At 42.2% G+C, this 20,483-nt stretch overlaps 1 protein-coding gene across 4 annotated transcripts in view; it reads left to right on the forward strand.

Moving 5' to 3' along the window:
- LOC115198252 (Kv channel-interacting protein 4) overlaps positions 1-20,483 on the forward strand; it is a 254,968-nt gene that overhangs the window by 223,117 nt on the left and 11,368 nt on the right. For 3 of the 4 annotated variants that reach the window (XM_029760062.1, XM_029760059.1, XM_029760061.1), the window contains exon 2: positions 6,963-7,087. In XM_029760062.1, coding sequence (XP_029615922.1) covers positions 6,963-7,087 — 125 coding nt within the window. Of the gene's footprint in view, positions 1-2,880; positions 2,983-6,962; positions 7,088-20,483 lie in introns of all 4 variants that reach the window. The other variant, XM_029760060.1, reaches the window with a different exon arrangement.

The following is a 20,483-nucleotide window of genomic DNA, read 5'->3' on the forward strand; positions in this document are numbered from 1 at the left end:
GACACTGTTCATATTGTTGACATCAGTAAACTGCTCACCCACATGACTCCATACACGTGGTCTGCGGTTGTGAGGCCGCTTGGACGTAATGTCAAATTCTCTATAACGGCGTTGAAGGTGGCTTATGGTAGAGGAATTAACATTAAATTCTCTGGCAACACCTCAAGTTGACATTCCTACCTATGGCATGCTCCTTTAAACTTGAGACATCTGTGGCATTGTGTTATGTGACAAAACTGCACATTTTAGAGTGGCCTTTTATTGTCCCCAGCACAACCTTTGTAATGATCATGCTGTTTAATCAGCTTCTTGATATGCCACTCTTGTCAGTTGGATGGATTATGTAAAGGAGAAATGCTCACTAACAGGGATGTAAACGAATTTGTGCCAAACATTTTAGAGAAATTATATTTTTGTGCATATTGAAAAATGCTGGGTCTTTTATTTCAGCTCATGAAACATGGGACTAACACTTTACATGTTGCATTTATACTTTTGTTCAGTGTAGTATGACTAGTACACAGTAAGTCGTTTTAGTAATTATTAGTAGGCAAGACAGATTTCGAACACGGCCAACGTCTGCTTACCATGTAAGAAATGAGCTGCAAGAATAAACTGCTGCTACTTTACAAGGTAAGCCAGATGAGGGACCTTTGTGTCAGCAAAATAACGTACTATGTGTACTGAAAAAAGTCAGCAACACATGTGGTCCCTTAGGAATAGGGCAACCTTTTCGGGAACTAGCTGTGCCACAGTTGTGTTCCCTTCTTTGCAGAAGGCAAAAGTAGGACATGACAGCAGTGTGCATGTTGTGATTTTATGCTGTGTTGTGATTTCAAAAATGGTGGGTCCCCAGTTTGTCCATATTCCCACAATGCTTTGGTCAGGACAACAACACTGGACCTTTGCTTATGATTGATATGTCGCACTACAATCTTGGCACGACAATTCACTGGAGCAGGAGCTGTGGTAAGGAAGCAGTCCCTTTGACGCCTGCTAGCTCAGTCGAAGCTGTCTCCTACATTATGACATATCACATCCATTTAGTCCATTATGAAACAAAGGGCAAGTATTCATCCAGAAACACTGGCTGCATTAAGGGCCGTGTCACTCAGGGCCTACATTAATTCCACTTAGAATAACAGTGCTGTCTGCCATTTCTCAAGCCGGGCCCTAAGCAGCATACCGCGCAGCTCCAGAAAATAACAAAACATGCAAGTATGGATTTGTATAAGTTGGGCATTAACTTCAGACAAATATTGTCTTTCGATTTCAATACTGGCCAGAGTTGTCACATGACTTACTTGACTTGGGCTATTCCCTTCAGCTCTTCGTGGAGCTACTAAAGGCTAGTGTCACTGCACTACCTTAATGATTCCACGTAAATGTCTGCTCTCCAAAGCTTTTTGTATTTTGCGAGGACACATACCGATCTCCTTGCCACTCAGCAGCAGGGTGTGTCAGTGTGGCAACAAGAATGGATGACAACAGCAAGACATCTGACCTGATGGTGCAGAAGATTGTCCTGACATCATGCTAGAGGAGGAGGATATTGTGTCTCACACATTGATTATTGGCCTGGATCGATATTGTCTCGAAGAAGAAACTAGATTCATGTCATTTGTCAGAGAATCTATATGTATATTTTCTACATTGTATGTCATCATGTTGGCTTCCGTCGCCTATACTGCTGTGTTAGACCGTAGTCAGCTCTACGTAGAAATATAATATCTGCTAAATGTAGCCAGCCACTGAACAAGTCCCAAGTAAAGTGAAGCCTCTTTCTCCACTTTATAGAGTTCCCATCTAGTGGCTGTCAGTGTGTCTGGACTCCTCACTGTGCCTTCCTCACAAACACGCAGCGCATTCTGTCACTGCCTTTATTCTTTATACCAGACATCAAAGCCGTCTTGTAATTACGAGCGAGTGATGAACGACACCCCAATCGGGAGCTTTTTTTTACGCCCACGCTAGCCTTCATTTATTTTTTCACTGCCTCTGGCAAGAAGGTAGAAACAACTTTAGCGCTTGTAGGAGATGTCCCCTAAACGTGTTATTTAAATATTCTTTTTTTTCTACAAAATGTATTACACGCTATAGCGATCATAAAGGTTGAGCATTTTATCCTCTTGAGATAGATATTGTGTTGACACACAATGCTGTTGCAGTCATGTATAATATTGCTCACACATTGCAGGCACAACATGGACCCCTGGGAGTTTGTAAAACAATACGCTTGACTGTGTGTGAAATGAGTTTGATAGATGATGAGGTACTGGATTGCTGTCTGACCCTAAGGTCACATGCTCCAGATCATATTGAAAGCCCCTCTTACGGTGATGACCCAGTGCCACGATATTACAGTATATTAATACGTTATGTAATATAATGACTGGGTTCATGGAGCAGGCCTTACACTGTCAGTTGGATGGATTACTGCTGAGAGTTGCATCTCGGATGTAGGTACTGTATGTATCGGCATTGGCTGCCATACTGAAGTGAATCGTTTTTGCATTGCAATGTCTTTTACATTTGAAAGCCAATTTCAAACAACAATATTTTACTGAATTAATGGTGAGACCAAGCTGCCTAGGCTTGGTCATAATGGCTGACATGAGATGCGTCCACTTTGATGATCATTTGTGCCCAGATCTGAGATTTAATTTCCCTTTAATAATACATGAGTGCTGAATCTGAATGTTTGCACATTGCAGGTAAATGCACTCCAGTGTTGTTGTCCTGAGAGTTCTTTGTGACAGTAACTGATCTCCACTGCTTGCACTCCAACATCTCCCTTCCCCATTCACTTTGTCTCCCAGCATGCATTGCAGCCACCAGTTGCCCTGGTAACTGTGACACTCACCATGCTGTATCTCCTAGGTTACGTCTGCCCCCAGAACGACCACAGGCGCGGCGTCAGAGCTCGGCTCATGAAGCTCTTTCCTTGCTCCTCTGCCAAAAAGTCATCTACCAGTAGCCAAAGCAAGTCTTTCACACTCTCTTTATCTCTCTTTCCCCCTGTTATCCTTCCTCCCTTCTCTCTGGGGTCAATTCAGTAAACTGAAATTCCAATTCAATAATTGAAAAAAAGGTGTATACTTTCAATACATTCTCAATAAACTGTAAAGTACAAGTTATTTATTTCAAAATGTTTTATTATTTAAAATGTTTTAATTCAAATCACTTCCTGAATTGACTGCCTTCAATTCGAATTGACCCCAGCCCTGTACTGCAGTACAGTCAGTGTGGTTTTTGACAGAAACATTGCTTCTCTGTCTGCTCACTGATGCCCTCGTCTTCTGTGGCTGGCCACTGGCACCAATTGCAAGGAAACATTTTTGAAGAGACATAATCCCTACTTTACCTTCTACAAAAATGTGTAATCCCTCCCTTTTCAAATAATATTCAAACTTCAAAGAGTGAAGAGAAGGTGCATGGCAAAAGACATGCAAATGTCAATATGGAAGATGTCAATGCACTGGGTTAGGTCTGATGCTACCTGTTTGCTATATACCTGGGGGGGGGACTTTATTGTCCATGGGATAAACAGTAATTGAAACTCTATGATGATGTCATAACTATGAGTCAGTAGAAACTGGTGAATCATTCATCTGGGTTGTCTGGTTGATGCGACTGTCCCTGTGTGTGTACAAAAGTAAAAGTTTGAGGAAAAACAAAACAAAAATGAATAAATATAAGCCATTGCAAATAATGCCTTTGGATAGAACTTTCTTTAATCATTTATCCAGCGACATGCAGAGGCCGACTCCATTGCACTCTTTTGATGAATCACCTGTCACGCGGTGTCTTACCTCACTTTGTGGAGCACCAACACGCTCAGTGGACAGGACATTGACTTGACAGTGTGTGTGACGGCAGCAATTGATTCAGCATCACGAGAAGGGTGAGCCTGTTTACATTAGCTTTATGAATAGGACCACTAGATATTGTATTCTTTTGGAGAGTGAGCATAGGGTTTTCACCAGCATCATAAGGGAAACTCTCAGACTCCGAAACAAATGATGTGTCTTCACTCACCCATCCCATGCTCGTAGACACACACCCACCCTGTTGGGGCCCAGCTCCATTGCGGCAGGTTAATCAAGGACTGAGAGGAGACGTGGTCTTTTAGGCTAATGAGGGTTGGCGAGATGCTGTCATATCTCAGGTGTGTGTGTGTGTGTGTGTGTGTGTGTGTGTGTGTGTGTGTGTGTGTGTGTGTGTGTGTGTGCAAGCGAGACGAGTCAAGCGCTTAGCTCCGAGGACAACCGCTAGCGGTGACAGGGCCGAGACGGCGGGTGTCATCATTACAGGCCCATTAAAGTGTTTCTCAGGGTTCAGCAGCCCTCATCTTGAGGAGGCTCTTTGCCAGAGGGGCTGTGTTCTTAGGTCTCTAACACTAATTACCTCGCTGCCGTGATATTTCGTAGGAGAGATCGGGACACCGGCAACCGTTTTGGGGGGTTTTGCTCTGTTTTGTCATGTAAGGTTTTCTAATGAAGGGACAAGGGGAGGATGTGAAAAGAAAAGAGGTTCCTCGATTGGTTGGCTTTTGAAGTGTGCTTGAAGCTGACCCTTAAGGCTAATGTCAAATAATGTCCAATTGTAGTGATCATCAAGTGGGTATGGCTAAACTGACAATGACGGCACGCTACTAGCCTATATTCTTACTCTACTGAGACTGATACTGTGGGGCTGAAATTCAATTGTCTGTAGGCCTTTAAACCATTGGTGTCCTTTGCGTGAATAGCATATTAATTGGATTTCATTAGCAACAGGGGTGATACAAATGTGTGTATTTGCTCCTGTGCTGTAATACTACAACATTTAATTTTGGCTAAAGTCTCCTTTGGCTGACTATGGTGGATAGTTGGTTCAGAAGTCACATTAAAGCCACTGCATTTAAGTGGGGACTACATGGTATGCTTTCCCCACAGAACCGGACTACTGCATTTGGGGCCCCGGGCACCGACCTCCTTTATGAAAACAGATTTTGTTTTAGGTAAATGGCTAACTTCCTGCATTTGTGTTGAAAACATTTCTATTCTACACGTTTTGTCATGAGGCTATGAGAATATTTTGCAGATTTAAAGCAAATTTCCTGTTATTCTACACATTTTGCCATGAGGCTGAGTGAGAATCTTACAGTTTTACAGCACATTTTCTGCAATTATAAACATTTTGCTATCATATGCTATCTGGGGGGCCCACAACCCCTCAAAATAAAAATCATGTAAAAAATTGGTTGGAGGCCCCCTGGAGTGGCTGGACACGTGCCCTGCGTAACTGTGGCTGGATAATAACCGCAGTACTTAAGGATCCAGAGTTAGCATCTTTATAAGAACTGTTTGACACTTAAATCGTAGTCCCATTAACCCTGCTGCTGCTATAAAAAAAAACGATGGTTTAATAGATAGAGAACTAGTGTTTCTTCTAAATTATTTGATTAACATGGGTAGTATAAACTACACACTTCTAATCTCTGTGCTTAGAGGGTGATTCAGGGTTGTGTGATCTTTGTGGCACAACTGACTGAAATAAACTCAACAACTGAGACATAAACTGAACAAGTTCCACAGACATGTGACTAACAGAAATGGAATAATGTGTCCCTGAACAAAGGGGGGTAAAAATCAAAAGTAACAGTCAGTATCTCATGTGGCCACCAGCTGCATTAAGTACTGCAGTGCATCTCCTCCTCATGGACGGCACCAGATTTGCCAGTTCTTGCTGTGAGATGTTACCCCTCTCTTCCACCAAGGCACCTGCAAGTTCCCGGACATTTCTGGGGGGAATGGCCCTAGCCCTCACCCTCTGATCAAATATGTCCCAGACGTGCTCAATGGGATTGAGATCCGGGCTCTTCGCTGGCCATGGCAGAACACTGACATTCCTGTCTTGCAGGAAATCATGCACAGAACGAGCAGTATGGCTGGTGGCATTGTCATGCTGGAGGGTCATGGCAGGATGCAGGAAGGGTACCACATGAGGGAGGAGGATGTCTTCCCTGTAAAGCACAGGATTGAGATTGCCTGCAGTGACAACAAGCTCAGTCCGATGATGCTGTGACACTCCGCCCCTGACCATGCGGAGCCTCCACGTCCAAATCGATCCCGCTCCAGAGTACAGGCCTTGGTGTAACACTCATTCCTTCGACGATAAATGTGAATCCGACCATCACCCCTGGTGAGACAAAACTGGGACTCGTCAGTAAAGAGCACTTTTTGCCAGTCCTGTCTGGTCCAGCGATGGTGGGTTTGTGCCCATAGTCGACGTTGTTGTATGTGATGTCTGGTGAGGACCTGCCTTACAACAGGCCTACAAGCCCTCCGTCCAGCCTCTCTCAGCCTATTGCGGACAGTCTGAGCACTGATGGAGAAATTGTGCATTCCTGGTGTAACTCGGGCAGTAGTTGTTGCCATCCTGTACCTGTCCCGCAGTTGTGATGTTCGGATGTACTGATCCTGTGCAGGTGTTGTTACTCGTGGTCTGCCATTGCGAGGACTCTCAGCTGTCCGTCCTGTAGCACTGTCTTAGGCGTCTCACAGTACGGACATTGCAATTTTATTGTCCTGGCCACATCTGGATTCCTCATGCCTCCTTGCAGCATGCCTAAGGCACATTCACGCAAATGAGCAGGGACCCTGGGCATCTTTTTTTGTGTGTGTTTTTCAGAGTCAGTAGAAAGGCCTCTTTAGTGTCCTAAGTTTTCATAACTGTGACCTGCATGTTCATTAATTGTTTATGGTTCATTGAACAACACTGTTTAAACCCTTTACAATGAAGATCTGTGAAGTTATTTGGATTTTTACTAAATATCTTTGAAGGACAGGGTCCTGAAAAAGGGATGTTTCTTTTTTCCTGAGTTTGTAAGGACAGTACACAATCCTTTCTCTTATGCGTGAAATGTAGCCAGTTGTCTTCAGCTTCTGAATGTCTCACTCCTTCTTCCTCCTCTCCAGACAGCGTGGAGGATGAGTTGGAGCTTTCAGCCGTCCGCCATCGCCCCGAGGGCCTGGAGCAACTGGAGGCCCTGACCCGCTTCAACCGCAAGGAGCTGCAGATCCTCTACCGAGGCTTCAAGAACGTAAGTGGGCCAGTTTAACCACGCATCCAAAATGCCAATAATGAGAACATGCATTCTCTTTTCTGTCTCTCCGTAAATGCCCTCCTCCAAATATACATGTAGTCAGACTCGTGTTTCCATTCTTAGATCGTTCTTACCATTGAGGACCACTTTGGAAACAAGTTTTAATTAATAATTTTGAGTGCTATCCTCTGGGTCCACATTGTACACACAGTTGAATTTGGAAGTTTACATATACTTAGGTTGGAGTCATTAAAACTCGTTTTTCAACCACTCCAAAAATGTCTTGTTAACAAACTATAGTTTTGGCAACTTTGTGCATGACACAAGTCATTTTTCCAACAATTGTTTACAGACAGATTATTTCACTTATAATTCACTGTATCACAATTCCAGTGGGTCAGAAGTTTACATACACTAAGTTGACTGTGCCTTTAAACAGCTTGGAAAATTTGAAAATTCCAGAAAATGAGGTCATGGCTTTAGAAGCTTCTGATTGGCAAATTGACATCATTTGAGTTAATTGGAGGTGTACCTGTGGATGTATTTCAAGGCCTACCTTCAAACTTAGTGCCTCTTTGCTTGACATCAAGGGAAAATCAAAATAAATCAGCCAAGAACACAAACAAAAACTCTGGTTCATACTTGGGTGCATTTTCCAAACGCCTGAAGCTACCACGTTCATCTGTACAAACAATAGTACGCAAAAATAAACAACATGGGACCATGCAGCCGTCACACCGCTCAGGAAGGAGACGTGTTCTGTCTCCTAGAGATAAACGTACTTTGGTGCGAAAAGTGCTAATCAATCCCAGAACAACAGCAAAGGACCTTGTGAAAATGCTGGAGGAAACAGGTACGTATGTATCTACATCCACAGTAAAACGAGTCCTATATCGACATAACCTGATAGGCCGCTCAGCAAGCAAGAAGCCACTGTTCCAAAACCGCCATAAAAAAGCCAGACTATGGTTTGCAACTGTGCATTGGGGCAAAGATAATACTTTTTGGAGAAATGTCCTCTGCTCTGATGAAACAAAAATGGAACTATTTGGCCATATTGACCATCGTTATATTTGGAGGAAAAGGGGGATGCTTGAAAGCCGAAGAACACCATCCCAACCGTGAAGTACGGGTGTTTCAGCATCATGTTGTGGGTGTGCTTTGCTGCAGGAGGCACTGGTGCACTTCACAAAATAGATGGCACCATGAAGATGGAAAATTATGTGGATATATTGAAGCAACATCGCAAGACATCAGTCAGGAAGTTAAAGCTTGGTCGCAAATGGGTATCCTTATGGACAATAATCCCAAGCATACTTCCAAAGTTGTGGCAAAATCGCGTAAGGACAACAAAGTCAAGGTATTGGAGTGGCCATCACAAAGCCCTAACTTCAAGCCTATCGAAAATTTGTGGGCAGAACTGAAAAAGTGTGTGCGATCAAGGAGGCCTTCAAACCTGACTCAGTTACACCAGCTCTGTTAGCAGGAATGGGCCAAAATCCACCCAACTTATTGTGGGAAGCTTGTGGAAGGCTACCCGAAACGTTTGACCCAAGTTAAACAATTTAAAAACAATGCTACCAAATACTAATTGAGTATATAAACTTCTGACCCACTGGGAATATGATGAAAGAAATAAAAGCTGAAATAAATCATTCTCTCTACTATTATTTTGACATTTCACATTCTTGAAATAAAGTGGTGATCCTAACTGATGTCATGACGTTGCCCTCTTTGGGGATAGCGAGTACCATCCCCCTCTCTCTGCACCATCCCCCTCTCTCTCTCACCACCTCTCTGTCTTCCCCCTACCAACAGGCTCTGTTAGGCAGGTCAGAAATTCCTAGAGGAGTTCTCTCCTCATGGCCAGAGTATAAGAGAGAGTGAGTTTTCATAGAGAGAACAAAGGAACTCCTTCCACATCACAGAACTTGAGAACTGAACAATATCCATGTACTAGAGAAGGTATAAATGGTCGGTGAAGTAGCCAGCTATGAACTGGTCCGTTTTATACAATTTGGTGACCTCAGGACAATACAGCCACATTACCATAACTCTGTTTATACAATAGTCTCAGTTGTGAGGCTTGCATCTAATTGTTGTATAAAATGAATGAGTAAAGATGAATCTATTTGTGAAATTATGTAATGTGATTTTAAACTGTTCAATGAAGGAAATTCCAATTCCCTTTGGAGTTTAACTAAATCCTTGGCCCGCCCCATGAGCACAGACATTGATCTGGCGTCATGGGACAGCCCCTTTCTACTGTTACGAATATAACACCCACCGGGAGGAATTCCCTTCAGACCAGCTTACCTCGATAACTGAGAGGGCTAAGGTTTGAGTCGAGACCATAAACCTGAGTATAAGCTAATGTCGTAATGGTTGTTGAAACTCTGAGACTATCGATACCGACAGAACAAGAGCAAATCTTTGATACTAATTACTGGTCTGCAGGTAGGAATTCCATACCATTGAATGTGAAGGCCGACAACCGCCGAAACATCTATTCTATAACCATATTTCTGAATGGGACTCTGAAGTGTCCATTCTAACCACGAAAGACGGGCGGATGACCTTCCAACTAGAAAGAAGGACGATTCCAACAGAGATCACGTGACATACTGAGCGTAAATATATATATTGATTGCAATTGTTCCCGAATGAGTGAGCATTCATGTGCAAAGGATTCGCATTTCAGTTGTTATAATTATCAACTTTGTAGTGTCTTTTATCTTTCGCGCCCTTCTCAGTCCCTTTTGTCTACCAAGCCGCGATACCGGTTTAGCCCACTAGGGCACATCCCCTATCATTTCCTTGTAACCATATCTACTTTGTTTGTGTGTGCATTTCTGTGATTATTTAGTTAGTTAATAAATAAATTATTGAGACAATTGATGTATGGATGATTCATAGTGAAGACTGGGTTTGTGCAGATAACCAACAATTGATACGACGTTTGGAATTCGACTAATGTGAGGTAAAGAATAATTCATTAATTAGAAGACTAATTGATCAGATATTAAAATATCTGAAAAGTTGTATTAGGAAAATTATAACTTTGTAATCTGAATATTTTCCTTGGTGCCCCGACTTCCTAGTTAATTACATTTACATGATTAGAATAATCACGTAATAATAATTACAGAGAATTGATTTGATAAACTAACAGTCTTCAGTTTAATGATGACAAAGACACGACACTGACCTAAAACAGGGAATTTTTACTAGGATTAAATGTCAGGAATTGTGAAAAGGTGAGTTTAAATGTATTTGGCAAAGGTGTATGTAAACTTCCGACTTCAACTGTATGTGACCGACCGGCTCGATTCCGTCTTATGTTGCAAATTTAGATAAAAAATGTTTTTTTCATTTTATTAAAGTAGAGACTTGGTATATGGTATATCATACACTGTATTTGAGGAACAATGGGAAAGTAATTATGCTTTGAAAGTTGATAAACTTGTAACCTCACTTCTGAGACATGGCCCTTGGAATGTTTTGGTACACCTACTGGAGAGCTCTTCTTTGTCTACAACCATTCAGCATCGTTCACAACCTCTTAAGCTTTAGCCCCACCCATCTCTTTAAGGATTCACATGTGAGGGCATGTACTAAACAACCAAAGATTTCAAGACTAAAGGCTGGTTTATACTATGGGTATGTTCATAAATGTCATCTGGAGTGCCAGAGTGTGCTCTGGGCGTTCGTAAACTCAGAACGTTGTCAGATTGTCCGTTCGTAAATTCAAAGCATTTTACTCTCGGAGTGTTCTTAGAGCACACTGGACGCTCTGGCTGAGGAGTATGGTTGATCCGAGCATTCTGACCTAACAACAGTAGTCAAGCACCCAAGCTAACTGGCTAACGTTGGCTAGCTTGCTAGCTACTTCCAGACACAGATGAGAGAACAGCTCACTCTGACCATTTTACTCGCCCTAGCAGAGCTGTTTTCATGTTATCCAGAGTGTTGGCTCACCGCCATTGGACACTGGAGCAGTGGAAATGCGTTCTCTAGAGTGATGAATCACGCTTCACCATCTGGCAGTCCGACGGACAAAACTGGGTTTGGGGGTTGCCAGGAGAACGCTACCTGCCCGAATGCATAGTGCCAACTGTAAAGTTTGGTGGAGGAGGAATAATGTTCTGGGGCTGTTTTTCATGGTTCTGGCTAGGACCCTTAGTTCCAGTGATGGAAAATCTTAACGCTACAGCCTACAATGACATTCTAGTTTGGGGAAAGCCGTTTCCTGTTTCAGCATGACAATTCCCCCATGCACAAAGCGAGGTCCATCCAGAAATGGTTTGCTGAGATCGGTGTGGAAGAATTTGACTGGCCTGCACTGAGCCCTGACCTCGACCCCATCAAACACCTTTGGGATGAATTGGAAGTCCGATTGCGAGCCAGGCCTAATCGCGCAACATCAGTGCCTGACCTCACAAATGCTTTTGTGGCTAAATGGAAGCAAGTCCCCGTAGCAACGTTCCAACATCTAGTGGAAAGCCTTCCCAGAAGAGTGGAGGCTGTTATAGCACCAAAGGGGTGACCAACTCCATATTAATGCCCATGAGTTTGGAATGAGATGTTCGATGAGCACGTGTCCATATACTTTTGGCCATGTAGTGTACCTCACTCGAGAATACTCAAGGATGAGTACTCAAGGAACAATTAGGTCACACCTCAAATGCATTCTATATACTATCTAATGACTAACGAACAATCAGGTCACACAAAGTTCTTTAGAGCGGCAAGTGTACAATAAAAATGTCTTTGTCACCTCTGTTAAGAACCGTAATGAGATGACCCATAATTAACTTGACCCAAATTGTCTGGTGACAAATGGGTAGGCCCACGGCCTCTGACACCCGCATCCCGAGTGGCCCTGGTCCCTATGGACACTACCCAGAGACCCTGTGATGCACATAGGGGAAGTCTACCCATTAGCCCTTCACCACAGGAGACTGGAAATAAGGGCTGATAAGTTCTCTAATGCCTGAGGCGGCTCTTAATTGTCACCCTGTAGTCCCCTGACGCCTTGTCCCTATCTCCCATCAAAACATTTTTAAGACCACTTTCCCTACCTCTAGAGCTTTTTGTTTTCTCTCCTCTTTTGCTAAGACTGTTTTAAGTTGGAATTTGGTCTCGCATGTTCAATGATAATGGCCTCTCAGCAGAAGCCAGACCCATCACTCCTCTACAGTTAGGCAGTTACTGTAGTTGGGCACATTTCCAATCAGGACAGTGTCTCAAACTTGGAAAAATCACAGCTTTTGACTAGCTTTTGTCCATTGTCGAGGCTATAGCTCTTTAACTTATTACCCGCTCAGGTCAAAATCCTGATCTATGGTTCACCCTAACCCAGTGTTAGGGGCAGAACACAGGAAAGCTTTTAAAAAACTGGCCAGACAAATGTAATCTGGAACAGTCTCTATTCTGAGCAATTTTGGCCCTGTGTCCCTGACGTCTCGGACTTCGGTGTGAATCATCGCTCCAAGGTGAGCGTCCGAGGGTGGTAGAATGATAGTCTTTTTGAACATCAAACTTTACGAGTAAGACATTTATAACCTCTCCGAGCGGCCAGAGTTTGGCTTTCTCTCGGATCAGTAGTGCCCGGAATGAGACCTTTGGCCAAGGATCTAGCTGTCCCGAACAGGGCTTTATTCAGACCGATCTGGTCATATGTCCAACACTGCTCGGCTTTATGGCCAGACGCGGTATTGTGGTTGTTTCTCGCATTGCCGACCTCAGCCCAGACTCCTGACAATAGCAACCCAATCTCCTCACGTCTGGCCAATTCTTCCACACTGCTCAGGAATTCAGAGCCAGGGCATCGGCATGGGGCAGCAGATTGCCATCTCAGATTGTGACACTTTAAAATACAACAGTGGAGATGCCGCTGTTAAAACTTCTAAGTCAGTAGCTTGATTTTCCACGTACATTTCCTTCCCCGACCTTGACGAGATGAGTCATTGTAAGGAATTTCACGTGCGGCTGGGATTTTTCATTCCACAAATTAGTTATGATTTTCTTCTCATGGATGAGTTCATTTCACAAGTTTATCAAATGAATACAGATTCATTGAGTCATCTCAGACCCATTCAAACCCATATGTAGAGAAGTGCACTGTCATAGAGTAACAATTTTGTGAGATTTTACTCTATTTTGATATTGATTGACGTAAACACAGACCAATCATATCAGCACACCAACATGCTGACAACATTCATTGGACATTTTTCTATTTGGCTTTAGTAGGTTTCCATTCTCCCCAAAGTGAGATTTATGTCACCATGACCGAGATGAACTTGGCCTCACCTCACGGAATGTAAGTGGCCGTTTTTGCGGGTTCTCTAGCCCCTGTGTTTTGATGGAATCGATACAGAAAACATTTTAGCTGTCTCTTTCAGCAGGCTTGACCACTTTACCTGTCTTCGCTGACCTTGATCAAACCCTCTCCTCTAAATCGAGCTCTAAACAACTTTAGGTGCAGTGTGAACTCTTTGTTCTCCGTGAAAAGCAAAACATGCAGAAATCTGTTGTGTGATCTGAAGTGAAGATGTTATTGTTTGGGTGGTGGCTTACATTTTAGTCAATTGACTTGATTCCAAACTGAAAACTTCCCACATTCTCCCTGCCCTTGTCGACTTGCCTTCATCACTCTGGAAGGACTAGATAAATTAAAGCAATATTATTGAATCTCTATACACATTTCTTTCATCTGGTCTCCTCAAATGTGCTAGGGCGAGTCACTGCACTGTATAAAGGGCAGCGGTAGGACGTTTCTTTGTTTGGGACCCAGCCATTCTTCATTACTTTGCCATTTAGTCACTATGTCCAATTAGTGTTGACATCTGTAACCTCCCAACAGTCTCTGGGGTTTCAAGGATAGTGTGAACACACTGCATTTCCGCTCTGCACGACTCACAACCATATTTTGATTAGCAGACAATAGGGCTGAAATAAGGGAAGCAGTTTAATGTCGCAACGTACTGTAACCGTTCTGAGCGTAATTACTGTACTCTATATGGCCTCATGCAGCGTGAACAAGCAGTCTGGGGGGGATGGGAGGGTTGACAAGAACACAAAACACTGTTTTAATTAGCACTAGCTTTGGCGAAACAACAAAGGCTCCAAATAAATATTGTCTACGTCGAACTTTGTGTCTGTACAGCAGACACCTTGATTGGTTTAGTGATTAGGTTTGAAGTTGAATCAACACTGAGAATTGTGTACAGATCCTTGCGACATGGGGCAGTGCATTATCATGCTAAAACATGAGGTGATGGCGGCAGATGAATGGCACGACAATGAGCTTCAGGATCTCGTCACGGTATCTCTGTGCATTGAAATTGCCATCGCTAAATGCAATTGTGTACGTTGTCCGTAGCTAATACCTGCCCATATCATAACCCCACCACCACCATGGGGCACTCTGTTCACAACGTTGACATCAGCAAACCGTTCGCCCACACAATGCCATACACGTAGTTGTGAGGCCGGTTGGACATAATGCCAAATTCTCTTAAACGATGTTGGAGGCGGCGTATGGTAGAGACATTAACATTCAATTCTCTGGCAACAGCTCTGGTGGGCATTCCTGCAGTCAGCATGCCAATTGCACGCTCCCTCAAAACTTGAGACATCTGTGGCAAAGTGTTGTGTGAAAAAATTGCACATTTTAGAGTGTCCCTTTATTGTTCCCAGCACAAGATGCATCTGTGTAATGATCGTGCTGTTTAATCAGCATCTTGATATCTTGGCAAAGGAGAAATGCTCACTAACAGGGATGTAAACCAATTTGTGCACACAATTTTAGAGAAATAAGCTTTTTTTGTGTGTATAGAATTTTCTGGGATTTTCAGCTCATGAAACATGGGACCAACACTTTACATGTTACGTTTATATATTTGTTTAGTGTAATAGCTTTAATGGAGATTGTCTGACAAACAAATATATGAGGTATAGTATATTAGAATTACTGCAATATCCATGATTATGCATTTGTAAAATACAGTGCCTTCAGAAAGTATTCACACTTTTTCCATATTTGGTTGTTACAGCCTGAAATTAAAATTGATTAAATGTTGTGTCACTGGCCTACACACAATACCCCATAATGCCAAAGTGGAATTATGTTTCTAGAAATGTTTAAAAATTCTTTAAAAAGAAAAAGCTGAAATGTCTTGAGTGGCAAGCCTAAATAAGTTAAGGAGATAAAAATGTGCTTAATTAAAGTCACATAATAAGTTGCATGGACTTATTAGTGTTTAACATGATTTTTGAATAACTACCTCATCTATGTACCCCACACATACAATTATCTGTCCCTCAGTTGAGCAGTCATTTTCAAAAACATATTCAACCACAAAGACCATGGAGGTTTTCCAATGTATTATTTTTTTTCTTCACCTTTATTTAACCAGGTAGGCCAGTCAAGAACGAGTTCTCATTAACAACTGCGACCTGGCCAAGATAAAGCAAAGCAGTGCGACACAAACAACAACACAGAGTTACATATGGAAAAAACAAACATACAGTCAGTAACACAATAGAAAAAGTCTGTATACAGTGTGTGCAAATGGCGTGAGGCGGTAAGGCAATAAATAGGCCATAGAGACGATGTAATTACAATTTAGCAAATTAACACTGGAGTGGTAATGTGCAGATGATGATGTGCAAGTAGAAATACTGGTGTGCAAAAGCTGTGTACAGCTGCAGCGATCGGTAAGCTACTCAGATAGCTGATGCTTAAAGTTAGTGAGGGAGATATAAGTTTCCAACTTCAGCGATTTTTGCAATTCGTTCCAGTCATTGGCAGCAGAGAACTGGAAGGAAAGGCAGCCAAAGGGGGTGTTGGCTTTGGGGATGACCAGTGAGATATACCTGCTGGAGCGCGTGCTACGCAAAGAAGGGCAGCTATTGGTAGATGGGTAAAAAAAAAGCTGATATTGAATATCCCTTTGAGCATGGTGAAGTTATTAATTCCACTTTGGATGGTGTATCAATACACCCAGTCACTACAAAGATAAAGGTGTCTTTCCTAACTCAGTTGCTGGAGAGGAAGGAAACCACTCAGGGATTTCACCATATAGCCAGTGGTGACTCTAAAACAGCTACAGAGTTTAATGGCTGTGATAGGAGAAAACTGAGGATGGATCAACAACATTGTAGTTACTCCACAATACTAACCTAAAGAACAGAGTGAAAAGAAGGAAGCCTAAGTGTGAAAGAAGGAAGCCTGTGCAATTATTTTTTTCATTAAGACACTAAAGTAAAACTGCAAAAAATGTGTCAAATACATTTTATGTCCTGAATACGAAGTGTTATGTTTTGGCAAATCCAACACATCACTAAGTACCACTCTTCATATTTTCAAACATGGTGGTGGCTGCATAATGTTATGGGTATGCTTGTCATCGACAGGGACTAGGGAGTATTTTAGGATAAAAAGAGAAGGAGTAGAGCTAACCACAGGCAAAATCCTAGAGGAAAACCTGGTTCAGTCTGCTTTCCAACAGACACTGGGAGACAAATTTTCCTTTCAGCAGGACAATAACCTAAAGCACAAGGCCAAATATACACTGGAGTTGCTTACCAAGAAGACAGTGAATGCTCCCGAGTGGGCTAGTTACAGTTTTGACTTAAATCGGCTTAAATCTATGGCAAGACTTAAAAATGGCTGTCTGGCAATGATCAACAACCAACTTGACACAGCTTGAAGAATTTTTAAAGAATAATGTGGAAATATTGTTCAATCCAGGTGTGCAAAGCTCTTAGAGACTTACCCAGAAAGACTCACAGCTGTAATCGCTGTGAAAGGTGATTCTAACATGTATTGACTCAGGGGTGTGAATACTTATGTAAATTCGATATTTCTGTATTTCATTTTCAATAAATTAGCAAAGAAAATCTAAAAACATGTTTTTACTTCGTCATTATGGGGTATTGTGTGGAGATGGGTGAGAAAAAAATACTATTTAATCCATATTGAATTCAGGCTGTAACACAACAAAATGTGTAATAAGTGAAGGGGTATGAATACTTTCCGAAGGCACTGTATATGTGATCATTACTTTGACCCCTCAACGTGTAACCTACAACACAGGACTTTTAAAGCCAGTACTAGATCAAGCTTATATAGACAGTATAAGCGGTGTACTGTATACCCAGTATTGCCTAGTACGACAATCCTCAGAGGGGTAAGAGGTTAACACCACAACACCCTTCATAGCTCCCTTACAGTTAACTTTTGACAGAATCAGGTCACAAAACAGCCAAAATAAAAACTGAACACTTTGTGTTCTCGGCTGCTTTCCAGGTAAATTCAGGGTCTTCTTGACCTAAGCTACTCACAGGATATTAAAAGGGGTTTATGAAACAACAAAGAACTAGCAACTCCCCTGCTTTACCCCAAAACCATGAGCCATCTGGGGACCCAAACACGTGGGTCCCAGGGTACTTCCTACCCTACCCACCCAGGGTAAACTGTTCCTCCATCTCTCTTCTGCAGACTCAGTCATATCAGAGACCATCTGAGACAATTGAGAAGACACTGAGGTGTAAAGTTACAGTATGCCTGGAGCGCACTCATTGGTAACTTTGGTGCAAACTTTTACAACTCAAACCTCTCTTGATCTTGCGCCTGTTCTGAGAAGTTTTAGATGTTATTTGAGGAAAAATCTTGCCTGAAACTTGAATACTCGTGGTAGGCTTTAGCTCAGTGGGGAAACACATTGACACTCATACACACAAACTTGTGTGCTGATCAAATGCCTGCTGGTGTTAATATGATTTGCTACTTGTCAAGGCGATGCAGCCCTGCTCTTGAAAAGTCTAAGGGTGCTACCTACCAGCTGTGTTTCCGTAGTTGGCCCTCACCCACAAACATCGAAACAACAGCTGTGGCCCACACAATTATCACCCTTCACTCTCTCTCTTGGAGTTGTATACGGTTTTGCATGCATGTACAAGTTCTATAAATGTTGTAAAGGTTTGTGTCCAATTAGCATTTTGTTTGTGCTAAGTTAATTGTGTTTGTGTCAAGTTCATTCAGTTTGCGACACGATCATTTGAGTTCATTTTGTTTCTATCCAATTTTTTTATTGTTGTTTTGGGGGTATTGCGCCTCAGGGCCACCGTAGCAATGCCAGGTGTTGCCTCAGTAAATGAATACTCATTCATAACCATAAGATAACCTGGAAAGCTACAACAACCACTACCTTATGTAGTCTTTACACTGTTCAACTTGATGCATTATTTCAACATTGCTCAGTCCCATGTTTCATTTATTTAGTGGCCTTCCCTTTTTTGCTCATTATTATTTCACAATGGTCATCTGTTTCCAAACATTGGGAGATGTATCGTATTATATACGGTAGACAGTTTGGGGTTGCATGAGTTGTGAGGTGGTGGTTTGTTACTACACCGATAAATGACAATATCCATCCGGACCTTTGCTAACTAGGAAATTTGTGTGACTGGACCTTCTCAAATAGTACTTGAGTAACCCTGCTAGAGGCTATATAAGAAACCATCCCCACATGTCTGCTGTTTATTTTGCACCTTTTACAGAGACAAAGCTTTGTTACATTGTGAGCTGTGAATGTTTTCGAAGCACATAGCTTAAGTGTTATCATTGTTATCAGCAGCCCAACAGTGGGTTGGTGAGACCTTAATGAGTGGCAGGTAGCCTAGTGGTTAAGAGCGTTGGGCCAGTAACAGAAAGGTTGCTGGTTTGAATCCCCAAGCCAACTAAGGGAAAAATCTGCCAATGTGCCCTTGAGCAAGACACGTAACTGTAATATCTCCTGTAAGTTGCTGTGGTCTAAGAGTGTCTGCTAAATGACGTCAATGTAAATATGGTGTCTTGAGCTGGGAATCCATTTATGTCCTTCCGATTACTAAATGAGACACAAGTAATGATATTGTATGTATGTGCATACAAAGGCATGCACTGCAATATTTATATTCTAGTTCTGTCTTGTACAGAGGCAAGATAAAAATGGAAGTGTATGCTACTGTTCATTGTTTAACAACAAATTATTCATGTCAAGGATTGATCTTTTTGGACGGTGTCCTTGGTGGATTTCTAAACCAAAATTGATTTTTTTGCAGTATTCTAATCTGTAAGAAAAGTTAGCTCTGTTGCTTAACGGTAGCTCCAGAAGCCTACATGATAGGCTAATACAATTCTTAAGGGTTTCAATGTCAAACATTATAGATTTCCATTTAGCAGACAAGGGCAGATACTGTATAGCTCTTTGACTTGAGGAAGGAGCCAAGCCTCATTTTTCTCTCAAAGGACACCATTTTAAAAGCCCTCTGTATTTTCCTGTTTCCCTTTTGGGTATAATGGCCGGTACACTTTTCCCCACACTCACTCAAGGGCGGCAGGTAGCCTAGCGGTTAAGAGTGTTGGGCCAGTAACCGAAAGGTTGCTGGTTTGAATCCCTGAGCCGACTAGGTGAAAAATGTGTTGATGTGCCCTTGAGCAAGTCACTTAAACCCTAATTGCTCCTGTATATTGCTCTGGATAAGAGCAACTGCTAAATAACTAAAAATGAAATGTTGATAATGGCCAGCCAAATGCATCTGATATGCAAGCCATACTGTAGTTCTATGCAATTATGTTAAAAACGCTCCCTACTGATTGCCAGTGTATTTGCAAGAAACACATTTCATAAACTCTTAATGTTTTTTGGTTTCATGTGACTTTTGGCCCATCTCAATCCTCTTTCAGTACTGTATGTGAGGGCTATGAAAATGTATGTTTTATCTGGTTGAAGCTTTTCATAGTTTCATATAGGGAAGGTTTAGAAAACACAACCCAATAAGGCACAGTAACAGCATAATGTTCTTACCGTCACATAACTTATGTATATACTTTCTTTTTCACTTTCAAGCGTTTGCCCCCCAGCTACAGTATCCTGGCATCCCGGGTCCCATTTACTGTAAATCAAGAAAACCACTGCCCAAATGCATGAATTGTGTTTAAAGAGAATGTCACCCAATGTGTTTATGTGCATTCACCTCACCTACCTTGATATGGTCTCTCTTATGAATTCCTGCAACCCCATATTGCCTTGGCTAAGGGTCGATTCTTGCATTGAAAATGTGGGTAGTCTATTCCCTCATACCTTTGCGTTGAGAGATTGTCAGCACGGGTGAAATATTTTCCCCTGTGGTGAAAAATGCACTCACAAAATTGAATAGCGGTGTGAATGATGGCTGATAATAAGTCGATAATGAAAACAAGGCTTACCCGCCTCCAACACATCTCAATGCTGAGGTTATGCGCTAACAACACTCTTCTCTGGGTGTTTCTTTTTCTGAAAAGACTGGCTTTTGAAAAGTTGCATACGAGTACTCATATAAATGTCTCTTAAGTTTACTG

This window comes from Salmo trutta, chromosome 8, assembly GCF_901001165.1.
Source record: "Salmo trutta chromosome 8, fSalTru1.1, whole genome shotgun sequence".
In the NCBI taxonomy this organism is placed as follows: domain Eukaryota; kingdom Metazoa; phylum Chordata; class Actinopteri; order Salmoniformes; family Salmonidae; genus Salmo; species Salmo trutta.